The following is a 15,348-nucleotide window of genomic DNA, read 5'->3' as shown; positions in this document are numbered from 1 at the left end:
AATATTAGGGAACATTTATGATCCCTTCAGTGTTACATCATTAGTACAGTAGCATTTTTAAAATTGTGCAAAAATACTACTTACGCCACCTTTAATGGACCTTTGTGATTCAAAGAAAAATATGCGTGCTTGTACAGGTACAGTCTGTCATGACTGTGCCGACTCTGCGTGGGGAACCATCTCATTATGCAGGTTGGCTAAATGAGCTGATACATGTAGCCGTGTTTGAAAACACATGAAGGCGAGCCAGTAATGACGCCTGTCAAAACTGTTTGTGTTATGAAGTCTACAGAGCCATGTAAAAATAGCTCAGTTAGTTCCTCTGATGGTTTCTTTTTTTTGGCAAAAAAAGTCACTTAAGAGTCTTCAGAGAGGCACAGTAATTGTTATACTAGCTCAGTCATTGAACCATTTTTTTCTTCTATCCTTCCGAATCTCTGTCTCTACCACTCTTCCTTTCTGTACCTCATTCTTTCTTTCTCTCCCTCCCTCTCTCTCTCTCCCTCCCTCCCTCGCTCTCTGCCGTAGGACATGACTGAAAACAGTAATGCCCAGCTGGTGGTGAAGGCTCGCTTCAACTTCGAGCAGACCAATGAGGACGAGTTGTCCTTCTCCAAGGGTGACATCATCCATGTCATCCGTACTGAGGATGGGGGCTGGTGGGAGGGCAGCTACAGCGGCAAGTCCGGCTGGTTCCCTAGCAACTACGTCCGTGAGATCAAAGGTAACAAGAAGTTCATCCTTTTTTTGTTAACAGTTTAATTTGGGGGTTTTATTTAGATAGGACCGCGTGGAGAGACAGGAAATGAAAGGCAGCAAGACTGGGATTAGGATGGGGAAATTACTGTGGGTCGGGCCCTGGAGCCATAGAGGGTGAGGGTAAGGTGAGGGATGGTACTGCCTGCACCACAGACCCACCCCCCACCCCCCACCCCCGCCTGGATGGGATGGGAATCCGTCAGGTGTGTTATGGAGCGGGTCTGCTACTTCTGACTCTTCGGTCCTCTGTCTCTGTGCTGAATCTGAAGGATTTATTTGCTATCAGCTGATCCTTAAGATATGTTTTAAGTGGATGGTAGCTGTTTGATGTAGAATTGAGTTTAAAAGCCCAAGAGTTGTCTTCTACATGGCAGATGAAATGTACGCTTGTGGCCTTCAAATGCTGATTTCAACAGTTAAAATGCTGTATTTGCTTTAAATGGCGTATTAATGTGAATATGGAGTAGTGTGAGTGGTAAACCTCAGTCCCTGCTCTCCCAACAGAGAAACCTGTGTCCCCCAAATCTGCAACCCTGAAGAGCCCTCCAAAAGGGTTTGACACCACTGCCATCAGCAAGACCTACTACAACCTGGTAAGAACACCGCTATGATTCGGCCTCTCCGGAGAGCGTCTTCAAGAGAGCAATGAAAGAGAAACGTGTTAGTGCTTGTTCTGCTGTGGAACCATGTGCTTATTTCATCTCTGAGTCGTGATGTGACAGGAACTGTACTGGGTGCGACGCCATGATGTATCGCGTATCAATTTGTTTATTCTTCAACAAACGCAAAGCGGGCTGGCTCGTGCAGGGACTCAAAGCTTGACCTCTATTTTAATCGTTCCTAAACCACACCCCATTCAGAGCAGTGCATTATGGGAAAGAGTAGTCCCCTGGTAGCTTGGAAAGGGTTGAGGTGAAATATGTCATTTTTATATAGTTGTCATACAACAATACCCCCAGACTTTTAGCAGTGATCTTAACGCTGAAAATATGAACAAAACATGTGGTCTCATGATGTTTGTGTCCATTCTAATTCATATTATTGATTCGTTGCAGGCTTGTTATTAGCTACATTTGTTAACCATTCTCCTTCCCTTACAGAAAATGTATTTAAAACATTACAATACTTCAAATGCACACAATATACAGAAACAGTGGGAGATACATTGCATTGATGGGTTCATTAGCATTAGCGTAGCTATGTCAGTTATCAGTGTCAAACATAGGCCATTCTGTTAAACAATCAAAATGCTAAGTTTAATAATGGATTCACATGACAATATGAACGTTTGCTGATAACACACGTCGTCCAATTATTAACAACGTTACGGTAGCTTCTTTAAGGCAGGTCCAGGGCTATTTTTGTGTTCTGCAAACCAAGGCTACACATCTCACCTATAAAGGGTGCTGTGGTATGGTTTATGGAGCTCGGGTGTAGCGGTGCACCTTCCACTGACCCAGGTCTGGGTTGCGACAGGCTGTCTTTGTCCCCTGTTATTTATCACCTCTGTGGCTGCTGGTTGGGGGAGAAGAGAAGAGGAGAGTGCTGTGGGAGGAGAAGTACCTCAGGGGAAAAGGGCATTGCTCACGCGCACACTCACATAAGAGGAACAACAACAAAAACAAAAACAACCACTACAAAAAAGGGTTTCAGTGCTGAACTTCCTGACATGATGGTCTTTTGTTTTGATTCCATAAATGTGTCTCTTGGTTCTGCATTTGCGTTGGTCTGTTCCAAGGCCGCAATTCTCTCTCTCTCTCTCTGTCCGTGTCCGTGTGTGTGTGTGTGAGTGTGTGTGTGTGTGTGTGTGTGAGTCACAGAGTGAGTCCTGTTTGAGGAGAGCCATACTCGGCTTTCTCTGCCTGCCTGAGGGGGGAGGGGAGGAGAGGGGTGCGTCAGAGAATAATTATAGGCTTGGGGAGACGTGAGGTCACAGGCGGGGGTGACAAGTGTGTGTATGTGTGTTTGTGTGTTTGTATAAGTGTGTGTTTGTGCCTTTGTGTGGGTGTTGTGTTTGTAAGTAAAAGTTGGTGTGGTGAGACGAGGTTAGAGATGAGTGAGAAGTGTGTGTGTTTCTCAGCAAAAGGTGGCTGAGTGAGAATAAGGGCGAGGCCAGGAGGTGTGTGTGTGTGTGTGTGTGTGTGTGTGTGTGTGTGTGTGTGTAAAAGGTAACATGGCGAGACACGAGGTCACAGGGAAGGGTGACAAGTAAGTGGCTTGTGTGTGTAAATATACTTTTCAGTGACAAGCGTCTGCCCAGAATTCAACAGTCTTAAATCCATGTCCTGGATACTGGATCCTGGTTGGCTTCCAGCATATTGATTAGCGACCTGTTTTTAGTTTTTTTTTGCATGTGGCGTTTGTGTGGAGGAATGGAACACTGACCGGGCAGACATTCTCTCTGGGGAGGCTGGGAAATGTAATAGGTGTCCTTCGCCTGGAGGAAGCCCAGCGAATAAAACCAAGAATCTGTCTCTCCCTTGTTGCCAGGTGCTTCAGAACATTCTAGAGACTGAGACGGAATATTCCAAAGACCTGCAGAACCTCCTGTCCAGTTACCTGCGCTCGCTCCAAAACACAGACAAGTGAGTTCCGTCGTCATGGAAACAACAGTTGACGTTTTTTTCCCCCCGTGTGAATTTTTCCACAAGACGAACAGATTTCTCAAGTACCACCAGTTTTATGAGTCATTCCACGTGTCTGGTGACATCACATGATCTCAGTATGCAGTATGTAGTATGCAGTATGCATGCGGTGTACTCTTCATATCTGTAAATGCAAAGTTAACTGAGTCCTCAGGTCCACAGGGATGAGTTATCTTTGGACACAAACAATGAGGGAGAGGGATTCGGTGTTAGTTGTTGTTTGTTGAGCTGAAACCTCTCTCTTAAAGTGATGCAATTTTTTTGTGTAGAACTGTGTGTGTTTTTTTCTTTCCTTTCTGCTCTGTTTCTCTAATTGAGAACATTGACTGCCTGCCCTCGCAGCACCCTTTTCAAGCAGCCATTTTCGGTGTGAATATGCTGTAAAAAAACAGGTGTGTGTGTGTGTGCGCGCGTGTATAGCTTGGTCAGACCTCCGTTGTTGCTTAGACACAGCTGCAGCCTCTAACCATGCTCATAAACCAGACATATAAATCAATATTTTACTCTGTTCTCTTTTCACTTACTCTGTCTCTCAATTTGTCTGCCTCTCTCTCTCTCGCTCTCTCTCTTTCTCTCTCTCTCTTTGTCTCCCACACACTGTCTCCACCACATTCTCAATTTGACTGTCCTCTTGCCGGCTTGTCTGGTTTCCTCTATTTTCTTTTTCACTGTCCCTCGCTTGCTCTCTCTCTCCCTCTCCTTCTCTCGCTCTCTCTCCTTCTCTCTCACTCTGTCGCTCTTCCGCACTATTCCATCCCTTTTTCTCTTTCTGTCCTCTTTAGACTCAGTAACTCAGACATTAGCGTCATCTTGGGTAATCTAGAGGAAATCAGCACGTTCCAACAGACACTCGTCCAGTCCCTGGAGGACATCACCAGGTAAGCCCCCCAATCCCCCACCACACACACACACAAACGTACACGCACACACACACACACACAGACACGCGCACACACACACGCGCACACACACACGCACACACACACACGCACACACACACACGCGCACACACACAGACACACACACACACTATCAACCCATTCAACCACCTCTCATCCCATAGCTAAGGAAGCTGCAAGCTTTAAATCTCATTTAAAATCTCTTTGCATGTATTATTTAAGCATGAGCTCCTCTTTTCCCTATTTAAGAGTATGGTATACATGGTCTATCAGCATGTGTGTACCCTAGCAGTTGAACCCATTACCACCTTGATTTGTTCATTCGGCTACAGGAGAACTCCCGTCATTTCAGTCAGGCTTCATAAATAAAAGCTCTTTCAAAAGCTAGATTCCATCCCTTTCTCTCCAGTGTCCTTCTCATCTTATTTTGGTAACATCCAAACTGAACAGGGAGTGGCTGATAATCACTGTTGCAGAAACTACCAGCACTTTCGTGCATACTCCCCTGAGATTATTTTAGCTCACTATTGACATCTAGTGGTGCAAGTGGGTAACGAATAACTGTCAATCCCACTTAAGCTAATTGCAAAATTTGACTCATTTTAGAGATGGAACGCCACCTCATTTAAGTTTTTATATAATTCTGAGGATTCTGGGGAGTGACTGATTTGTCTGACTGACTCACTGATTGATGCATTGGTTGTCTTCCTCCATGGTCACCAGACACCCAGAAACGCAGCAGAGGGTCGGAGGGTTCTTCCTGAAGCTCATCCCCCAGATGAAGTCTCTGTATGTTTGCTACTGCTCCAACCACCCCTCCACCGTTAACGTGCTCATGGAACACAGGTGTGTTACTGTTTCTCCGCAGTGAGAGTGACGTAGGAACAGGTATATGAATACCGGTATTATATACATATAATGGGATATATATATTATATCTCTACATGTGTGTTGTTAGCGGGTTAGTTCTTTTTGCTTCCCCTGTAGTGGCAGTATAGTTCCTGTCTGAATATATACTGCCCCTCTTATCACTCTAATTAGTCTGTCTGGTCTTGTCTTTTTTTTCTTCCTCTTTTCCTCTGACTTTCTCTTCCCTCATCCCCTTTTTCTTCTGTTGCTTCCTCTGTGTCTGTCACATGCTCTCTTTATTTGTCTGTCTCCCCATGTCTGTCTCCCTCACTCACACTCCCCCTCACTCTCTCTCTCCCTCCCTCACTCCTTCTCTCCCTCCCTCCCTCCCTTGCTCTCTCTCCTTCCCTCGCTCCTTTTATCCTTCCCTCCCTTGCTCTCTCCCTTCCCTCCTTCTCTCGCTCTCTCTTTCCCTTCCTCCCTTGCTCTCTCCCTTTCTCTTTTTCCCCCTCCCTCCCTCTCTCCCCCCGTGTGTAGTGAGGAGCTGGGGGAGTTTATGGAGAGTAAAGGGTCCAGCAGTCCTGGCATCCTGACCCTGACCACAGGCCTGAGTAAGCCCTTCATGAGGCTCGACAAGTACCCCACCCTGCTCAAGGAGTTAGAGAGGCACATGGAGGTAGGACTAAGCGTGTGTGTGTGTGTGTTAGAGTGTGTGTTTGAGAGTGAGAGAGTGACCTATTTTTGGCTGAGCTTGCTGGAAAAAAGTGTGTTTGTGTGCGGACAGAGATGAAAGAAAAGGTGTGAATCTGAACATGTCTTTGAAAGTATGAAAATTGTGTGTGTGTGTGTGTGTGTGTGTGTGTGTGTGTGTGTGTGTGTGTGTGTGCAGATGAGTGTGCGTATGCACTAGGGACAGGATGTAACTACTGTGTGTGTACGTTTAAGTGTGCTTTGGTCAAAGTGTATGTGTGCTTCACCGGGAGAGAGTTATAGAGAGCTCTTGAAAGCCTAGAGCTCCTCTCCACGTAATTGGTTCAAGTGATGTGCTGAGATGTAACCTGCAGTGCCTTTCTTTCTCTCTCTCTCTCTTCCCCTCTCTTTCTCTTTCAGGAGGGTCATCCTGATAGGCTGGACATTCAGAAGTGTATGACCACATTCAAAAGCCTCTCGGTGGGTGACCAAACGAGAACTATGTGTGCTGTGTGCCCCAGACGCGACACGTGTACCTCTGTTGTATGCAGCGATATGGCCTACTTGTCCCTTTTGCCACTCCATTCAAGTGTGGAGAACTTCACTTGTCACTCTGCTGTGTCATAATGGGTGTGATTGTGGTTTCCATTGAGACTGGAACCTAACATAGCACACTCTCACACATGTGTCTGTGTGTGCGTTTCCACGGCAACAGGCGCAGTGTCAGGAGGTGCGCAAGCGTAAGGAGCTGGAGCTGCAGATCCTGATGGAGAGCATTCGGCTGTGGGAGGGGGAGGACATCCACACGCTGGGCTCCGTGCTCTTCATAAGCCAGGCCATGGTGCAGAGCCACAGCTCAGAGGTGCTGCTCAAACTCAAACACTCACTCACTCACACTCACACACACACACACACACACACACACACACACACTCACAGCCCTACACACTCACACAGTCTCTCATACACGCTCACTCACACACACGCACACGCACACGCACACACACAATCACAGCCACACACGCACTCACACCCCCCCACACACACGCACACCCCCCCACACACACGCAAATCACATGCATGTACTATCAAATCACATGCAACGCATTTTTAAGAAAATGGGGTAAACATACCTGTTTGGTTGTATACTAACCTAGTGAGACATTCACTGTAATATCCAGAAAATACACATATATATTAATTAATGAATGCACTCATTTACCAGTATAGTCAAATATTCAACTTAACATTGAATAATCTTGCTGTAGTGTTTTTTTACAGCAAGTGTTTAAATATAATGATAAATTAAAGAATGAAAGATGTATGTAGACAAGTTAGAATGGAATGCTGTTGAGTTGTTGTTGTTGCTGTTTTTGTCATCAGTAGTAATAGATGAATGTAAAATGTTCTGGTGTGTTGTTATGGAGCATATGTGTGATACATTGGTTGTGTGTGTTGTTTAGGAGAGGCACGAGCGCTACCTCCTGCTCTTCCCTCACGTGCTGCTCATCCTCTCTGCCAGTCCCAGGATGAGTGGATTCATCTACCAGGTGAGAGAGAGAGACAAAGAGAGACAGAGAGAGAGAGAGAGAGAGAGAGAGAGAGACTAACAGAGACTGACTGAGACAGAGCGAGAGACTGAGACCGAGATGGAGAGAGACAGAGATGGAAACAGAGAGAGAGAGAGAGAGAGAGAGAATAAGTAGGAGTGAGAGAGAGCGCATTAGAGAGAATAATCTAAATCATACGGACTGTGAGAGTGACAGACTTGCACAGGATGTGGGGGAGACAAACCAAATCACGGCAGAGATGAAGGTAATGAGACTGAGTGAGAGAGGGCACCGGACTCAGACAGTATGGCTGAGAGAAAATAAGACAGGAAGTGGTGTGTGTAATGGGAGGGAGAGTCTGCCGTGGACATACAGAGACAGGAAGAACATGACTGAGACTGAGAGAGTAGAAAGAGAAGCCGTTTGACTGCAACTCTAAGCAAGGAAGTAGAAGAGCATGAGAAGAAAGAAAAAGACTGAAAGATTGAGTGATTAGACAAGAGCAGAAAAGAAGAAAAATCCCAGACCCGGTTGAACTTGTGTCAATGGCAGTGCATCTTCAGCTGGACTTGAAGCCTGTCTGGCTGCCATTGTAAGTGGTGTACAGATATGGATGTTTTGATTTCTGAGGTTCAATGTGTGTCTCTCTCAGGGGAAGCTGCCATTGACAGGCATGATGGTGACCAAACTAGAAGAGTCTGAAAGCCACAAAAATGCCTTTGAAGTCTCCGGTAAGAGACGGAATACAAACATCCTCCCAGCAGTGTAGTGCTGCTGTTTTTAGTAGATTTTCTCACTGCTAGAATGCCTAGTCGGTTTTTATCTTAAAAAAATATTGTTGATGTAAAGCATGCAATTCGTTTGAGATAAAGGTTTCAGCTCACCTCCAGTACGTTTCTAATCCTTTGTGTTCTGGTGTGTATGTGTGTGTGCACATATGTGTGCTTTTGTGTGTGTGCATGCCTCCTTGTGCATGTATTTGTGTGTGTGTGTGTGTGTGTTTGTGTGTGTGTGCTGCAGGGAGCATGTTCGAGCGGATCAGGGTGATGTGCTTCACGCAGCAGGACCAGCAGGACTGGCTGGATCACCTGACCCGCCAGACCAAACACACCACCATGACGGCGCCCAGCCTCAAGCCTCTCACTGTGCCCTGCCACACGGTAAGTGCACCCCCAAACCCTACCCACCCTGGCACTGCCAATAGGATCCCATGTCTGTGTGGCAAGGATGTGAAACTGGCACTATTCTAGACCTTAGAGCTGCCTTGATGCATCTTTCTATATCCATTAGTCCATTAGTTAATGCCTTTGGGGAAACTCCATTTATGTGCTGTTACTTTCTGGAACCATTCAGTTGAGGATGTCCTGAAGAGCCTGACAGTAGAAGTTATAATAATAATAACAATAATAATAACACATGATCATTTCCACTTTACCATAAATACAGACGCTTATATCCTTACATTTCCCTTTATACCCCTCAAAGTGTTTATTTATTCTACAGAAAACCATTTCCTTTGCTTTGACGCATGCTATAATGTCCCTCTCTAATGCCCCCCCCCCCCCCCCCCCCCCCTCCAGCTGCCCTCCCACCCCCTCACTCCATCCCGCCAGTCAGAGAGCCGCGGGCTGACAGTGGGCCCCGCCTACCACACCCTCCCGCACCCCTCCTCCCACGGGGCGCCGCACAGCACCATGATGTGGGGGCCTCTGGAGCCCCCCAAAACCCAGAAGCCCTGGAGCCTGAGCTGCCTGCGCCCCGCACCCCCCCTCAGGCCCTCTGCCGCCCTCTGCTACAAGGAGGTATGGGGAGTTTAGGGTCGGGGTTACAAAGTCTGGATTCTGTAGAGAATTGGGAGAGATTTGCCTGCATAGGAGAGATCTATCCAGCTTGTCTGGCTTTATCTCTTTTACATTCTGTCTTTCTGTTACTCTCTCTGACTATCTATACAGCTCTATCTGTCTGTCTCTCTCACTCTCTATGACTATCTATACAGCTCGATCTGTCTGTCTCTCTCACTCTCTCTGACTATCTATACAGCTCTATCTGTCTGTCTCTCACTCTCTTACTATCTATACAGCTCCATCTGTCTCTCAAACTCTCTCTGACTATCTATACAGCTCTATCTGTCTGTCTCTCTCACTCTCTCTGATTATCTATACAGCTCTATCTGTCTGTCTCTCTCTTACTCTCTCTGACTATCTATACAGCTCTATCTGTCTGTCTCTCACTCTCTCTTACTATCTATACAGCTCTATCTGTCTGTCTCTCACTCTCTCTTACTATATATATATATAGCTCTATCTGTCTGTCTCACTCTCTTGATCATTTGAACACATACCCTCCCACAAACACTCAAGCTCTCTTTCTCACACACACACACACACACGTGCACACACACGTGCACACACACACGTGCACACACACACGTGCACACACACACACGTGCACACACACACACGCATACACCTCTGACTATGTTAATCGTACGCTTGTGTGTGTGTGTATGTGTGTTTGTGTTTGTGTGTGTGTGTGTGTGTGTGTGTGTGTGTGTGTGCAGCAGGACCTCAGCAAAAGCCCCAAAAGCATGAAGAAGCTGCTGCCGAAGCGTAAGCCTGAGAGAAAGCCGTCCGACGAGGAGTTTGCACTGCGCAAAAGTATGTCACCATAGCAACACCCTGACCACACCACACAGCACAGGTCATACAGCAGGACCTTGCACGTCAGCCTCTCTCACTGCGTACAACACCGCACAGAGCGTCATAGTCTAAAGCACCATAGAGCAGCTCATTGCACAGTACAGCATATCTCTCATAGTGGAGCACTGCTCAGCACGGCAGAGCACATATGCATCCCGCCCGGAACCTTATGCATGACCTTTGCTTGATTCTAACACCGTTGTGATAAACCTTTATGTAACCTTCCTCTCTCTCCTCTTTCCCTCTCTCCACCAACCTGTTCTTCTCCCCTCCCCCCACCCCCCCTGCCGCCTGTCCAGGCACGGCTGCTCTGGAGGAAGATGCTCAGATCCTGAAGGTGATCGAGGCCTACTGCACGAGTGCCAAGACCAGGCAGACTCTCAACTCAAGTATGTGTAATGACGCGCACACACACTTACACTTTTCTTATTTCTGCCTTAGCTGTGGCCATGCATACCACCAACACTCTTGTCAAAATAAACACGCACACGCACACACATACACACACACAAACACACACACAGTGTCCTATCCGTCTGTTTCAAACTGTCCTCCTGCTCTGAGGCTGCCCTGTAGAGATGTGTTAACAGTGCTTTTTCTGACCCTCTTTTAACAGTATCCTCTCTTCCTCTTCTCTACTTCTCTTTATCCCTCTTTCATTCACTGGAACATTTTGTTGATTTTTGATTTTGGTTTAAAAAAACCTCTTCATCCACATCACTCTCTTTTGGGGCATTGTGATCACCCCCTCATCTGTTATTTATTCCATTTTCTTCATGCATAATTTCCCATCCGCCGACTATTTAATATTCTTTTATTTCAAATCTTTTAATTCCTTTGATCATTGCGTCTCCCCCTTCTCCTTTTTACATGGTCTGCTCTGCACCCCTCGCCATGTTCACCCCTTCCTCCCAACACCATATGGTCTCTCCCACCATCAACGCTCACCACCCCCTCCCCTCCCACCACCACCACCACCACCCACGTAGCATGGCAAGGGACAGACCTGATGCACAACCACGTGCTGGACACGTCCCGTGTGGACCCTCTGGGCCGCCGTAGCAGCGTGTCGCGGCCGGAGGGCAGCTCGGACCTGTCGGAGGACTCGGACTATGACAGTGTATGGACGGCCCACAGTTACAGGATGGGGCCCATAACTCGTAAGAGCTGCAGCTCCTACATCTCCCACCAGAACTAAACAAACAAACAAACAAACAAAAACCAAACGACGACCTCGTCCCCCCAACCCCTCCAACCCCACGCTCTCCCTCCTCAGTGCAGTCTGGTTATTGTTGACCAGTCCTTCTTTGAGTTGGCTTCTTATTTTATTTCAATTTATTTATTTCATGTATTTATTTACTGTATTAATCTATGTCTATTTATTCATCATGGTATTTTGGTTGATTTATTTATTTTTTGTACACAATTTAACCAACCTCCATGTTTGTTTCTGTGTGTTAATTGATCCTGTGTCCTTATGTATGTTTATCTATTTATTTATTTGTTTCTTTATTTATTGTTTATTTTGTGTATGCACTTATCCGCGATGCCCTGTTGATTGACCACTTAACTCGCTTTGATCTCCCATCATTCATGGCGCTTTTATTTTGCACGGGAATGCCTCCCCTCGAACCACCCCGCCCCCCCCCCCCCCCCCCCCCCCAACCCAACTGCCTGTTTATAATTCACCCACATAAGAACAGCCCATGGGCTTTTACCATCAGAGCTGCTCTGTTGATACCTATTAACAAAGGTATACCTGACTGAGGCGAAGATCTTGTAGGATTTACTCTTGTGGACTTCCCATTTCCCTAACTTCAGACCATCCCTGTGAAGTGTGTGCTGTATATATCACAGTTTTGGTTACCAGATTAAAACCATTTTAGGATCAGGAATTACTCTATATTTTCAACTGTGATTTAGGAACAGCCGGTATTGACAAGTTACATCATAATCTAGAGAGGAACATCCTCAAGGAACTTCCTTGTCTTATTTATGGCTGCTATATGAACATAGTGTTAACAGAAAAAAAAAATCTAAATTGGTTCAGAACCTATTCAGCACAAATCAAGGTCAAAATAAAATAATTCCACTTGTTCAAGGTCAGTACACAATGCTACAGGTTATATTGGAACAGCTGCACAAACTCTTGTCATGTATCAACGATCCTCCCCTGAATTCTTAATTTTATATGTGTACTGTATTTTAAAGATTATTTTTGTACACTTACGGTATGTTTGTTTGTAAGTTTCCTTTACTCGTGTGTTTTAAAAGTTTATGATTGTGTCAAACGTTTACGCCGAAATAGTATGAAAGTTTACAAAACAAATGTGTTGATGTTGGTGATATTGTTCTTGATGAGTTGTTGTGAAGTCGCTGTTAATCAGGTACAGTATGAGCGCTATAAATAAGAAGAGAAGGCAGATGTCTGAACCTTTGGGATGAACACTCTCTCTGTCTCCATCTCTCTCTCTTTCTCTTCCCCCCTCTCTCCTACTCTGTTTCCAATGATCACTGTCTGTCCCCCCCTCTCTTTTCTCCCTCGCTCTCTCTCTCTCTGTCTTCATCTTTATCTCTCTCCCCCCCTCTCTTCTCCTCCGTTTCCAAGGATCACCATGTGTGTGTCCCTCTCTTTCTCTGTCTCTCTCTCTCTTTCTCTGTCTCCCTCTCGATCGCTCTCTCTCTCTCTTTCTCTGTCTCCCTCTCTCTCTCCTACTTCCAAGCTCCAGACATTCAATGTTTACGAAGCGGGTGAACCTCCTATTCCTTGTCCTTATTATTGTAAAAAGTGTTTTTTTATTTATTTATTTTTCTTTTCTTCATGGCAACAACATAGGAAAAAAAAACTGTCTTGCCAAACATCCTGCAAGTATTAGAGCAAAGAATAAGAATATATAAGTCTATAATACATGTTGTGTAATATTCTTTGTGACTCAATACTGTCGTCAAGAAAAAGAAAAGTAAAATGAGAACTGGGACTTTCTTTTCCAATGTTGTACCGTATCTGTTGCAATGCTGTGTACAGTAAGTTAAACCTTGCAAGTGATGTTTACGGAACCATAAAATGAAACAGTACTGAAATGGTTGTGAAAAAAAGAAGTCATCATAAATCAAAAGCATAACAGAGGAACAGAAAAACTGTATTATACATTTTGAATAAATCTTGGATTTGTTAGATTGTCTTATAGTATTTTTGTGAGTTTGTGAGCGCGCGTGGGCCACGTGCTTGTTTTCCCCTTCTTGGGTGCTCTCCAACACAGTTTTTTTTTCATTTTTTATTATAATTATTGTTAAAGAAACTGACGTATATTCACCAGTGCCAATCACCTGGAGCCCATTCTTCCTTGACAGCCTTTGTTTAAACCTCTTTTGTCTGTCCTTTCCCTTTTTTCCCTTCTCTTGGATGGCGCCACTCTGCATGACTAACCCAAGTCCCATCACTCACTACAACCCCACTCAAGTGTCTTCTTTTTCCCTTGACACACCTCCACTCTGGATCCTAATGAACCCCATTGAATCAGTCAATCAATCCACCTGTCTGATCATCCAGTCAGACATCGGTGATCAGTATTTGCGGCGGTCTGACAGCAACCTCGGGCGTTTTTTTTGTTTGTTTTTTTTCTCTTCTCGAAGCAGGCGCGAGGCGCGACACTGGGCCGTCTGGCCTGTTCCTGGTGGATGAGAAGATCGCTGTCGAGGGGACCAAGAGCAACGGTCAAACCGCAAACGAGGAGAAGTAAGAACGCTGACCAGACCTCGCAGAGGAGCTGGGCTGCTATTTAATTAGTCTTGTCTGAAGAGACACTTGCAGTTGGGTTATAACTACTATCTTTTAGCTGATTATCCCTTGAATCAAGCAAGCACACCATGTTCCGAGTGAAGGGCATGCAGCTCTCCTTGCATATACCTATCCCTAGCGTATACTAAGTCATAACAGTGTCCAGAAGTTACAGAAAGGAAGCCTGGAGGGGATCTTTCAGATTTAGTTTTAACCTTACCTGCACTTTTATTTTCTCCAAGGAGCCTGGTGGATGTAGTGTATGCCTTAAGGGAAGAGATCCAGGAGCTGAAGCAGGTAATTGATGGTGAACTGTGCTGTTGAGAATTGACCCAGAATGTCTTGCCACACCAGTAAGGTAAAAAGTCAGTCGGATTGTCAAAGGGGTCTATGGATACCAACATTTACAGTAACACTATGCAACAATTTGACACTTTTTGAGATAGTTTTGGTACCATCCTCAAATTAATTTTGATTGCATATGGTCATGTAAAGGATAGATAAACACCTGTGTCTTCCCTACTAACCATCCAGGATATGCCCTTTTCAGTTCTGTGTAACTGATTGGTACACCCTGCAAAAATGGAAGAAAAGCTTTCACACGCATGCCTTTGCCAGCTAAACTGCCAAAAGACACCAGTTAGTGTGTTGGCAAGCGTCTATCAGTGTCAGCTGGGCTGATGGTGGGGTTTGCAAGGTTTTTGCATGCCTTCAAGGTAGTAAGCCTACTAGTTTTGGAACAGAATTCCATATTGCTGCTTTAACTGTATAGTACAATGCAATCATTTTAGGGTAAGAGAGATCAGTACTGTGCAATTCTATAGGGTTGGAGATATGAGCCCTATTCAATCCTATAGGTGAGGTTAAATCAATGCATGAAAATCTGTAGGTGTGGTCAGCATGGTAGGTTGGATCCTGTCAAGTTGATTGAACCTGAGAACTCAAGTCTATGGTAAATATGTTGCTGTATTGTTTGTTTCACAGGTATACTTTCAAAACATCCTGTTTAATCCAACTTTTATTGTATATTATTGTTGTAATGATTTCTAATGGTCTCTGTCTCCTCCCTGAAGGACAATAAGAAGATGAAAAGGTCTCTGGAGGAAGAGCAGAAAGCACGGAAAGATCTGGAGAAGATTGTGCGGAAAGTCTTAAAAAGCATGAACGACCCATCCTGGGATGAGACCAACTTATGAGTTTTCGTGTGTGTGTGTGTGTGTGTGTGCGTGCATGTGTGTGCGTCTGCGTGCGTGCGTGCGTGCGTGCTTGCGTGCGTGTATGTATACATGCATATGTGTACACGTGTGTGTATACATACATGCATATGTGTACGTGGGTGTGTGCAGTTTTTGGTGTATTTGATCTATACTGTATGTCTTTGGGGTTGTGTTGGTGTTTACTTGCATGTGTGTTTCCCTGTTGGACAAGTGTGTGTGTCTGTGAGCATTTGATAATGTGAGTGTACAGGTGTGTGTGTGT

At 45.3% G+C, this 15,348-nt stretch overlaps 1 protein-coding gene across 8 annotated transcripts in view; it reads left to right on the top strand.

Moving 5' to 3' along the window:
* arhgef7a (Rho guanine nucleotide exchange factor (GEF) 7a) overlaps positions 1–15,065 on the top strand; it is a gene marked incomplete at its 3' end in the record, with an annotated part of 26,196 nt that extends 11,131 nt beyond the window's left edge. Inside the window, exons 5-22 of one of the 8 annotated variants that reach the window (XM_080839345.1) lie at positions 529–724; positions 1,264–1,352; positions 3,250–3,344; positions 4,187–4,282; positions 5,027–5,149; positions 5,690–5,828; positions 6,263–6,322; positions 6,558–6,704; positions 7,306–7,392; positions 8,045–8,123; positions 8,413–8,552; positions 8,973–9,194; positions 9,956–10,049; positions 10,391–10,480; positions 11,081–11,251; positions 13,728–13,827; positions 14,112–14,166; positions 14,943–15,065. In XM_080839345.1, the coding sequence (XP_080695471.1) occupies positions 529–724; positions 1,264–1,352; positions 3,250–3,344; positions 4,187–4,282; positions 5,027–5,149; positions 5,690–5,828; positions 6,263–6,322; positions 6,558–6,704; positions 7,306–7,392; positions 8,045–8,123; positions 8,413–8,552; positions 8,973–9,194; positions 9,956–10,049; positions 10,391–10,480; positions 11,081–11,251; positions 13,728–13,827; positions 14,112–14,166; positions 14,943–15,065 (2,106 nt within the window). Of the gene's footprint in view, positions 1–528; positions 725–1,263; positions 1,353–3,249; positions 3,345–4,186; positions 4,283–5,026; positions 5,150–5,689; positions 5,829–6,262; positions 6,323–6,557; positions 6,705–7,305; positions 7,393–8,044; positions 8,124–8,412; positions 8,553–8,972; positions 9,195–9,952; positions 10,050–10,390; positions 11,318–13,724; positions 13,828–14,111; positions 14,167–14,942 lie in introns of those variants that run through there. The other 7 variants (XM_080839341.1, XM_080839339.1, XM_080839340.1 and 4 more) reach the window with 7 other exon arrangements.
* Positions 15,066–15,348: the final 283 nt, after the last annotated feature.

The sequence above is a fragment of the Sprattus sprattus genome (assembly GCF_963457725.1).
Source record: "Sprattus sprattus genome assembly, chromosome: 5".
In the NCBI taxonomy this organism is placed as follows: Eukaryota; Metazoa; Chordata; class Actinopteri; order Clupeiformes; family Clupeidae; genus Sprattus; species Sprattus sprattus.
Note: the sequence above shows the minus strand (reverse complement) of the source record. Positions and strands in the feature narration are given on the sequence as shown.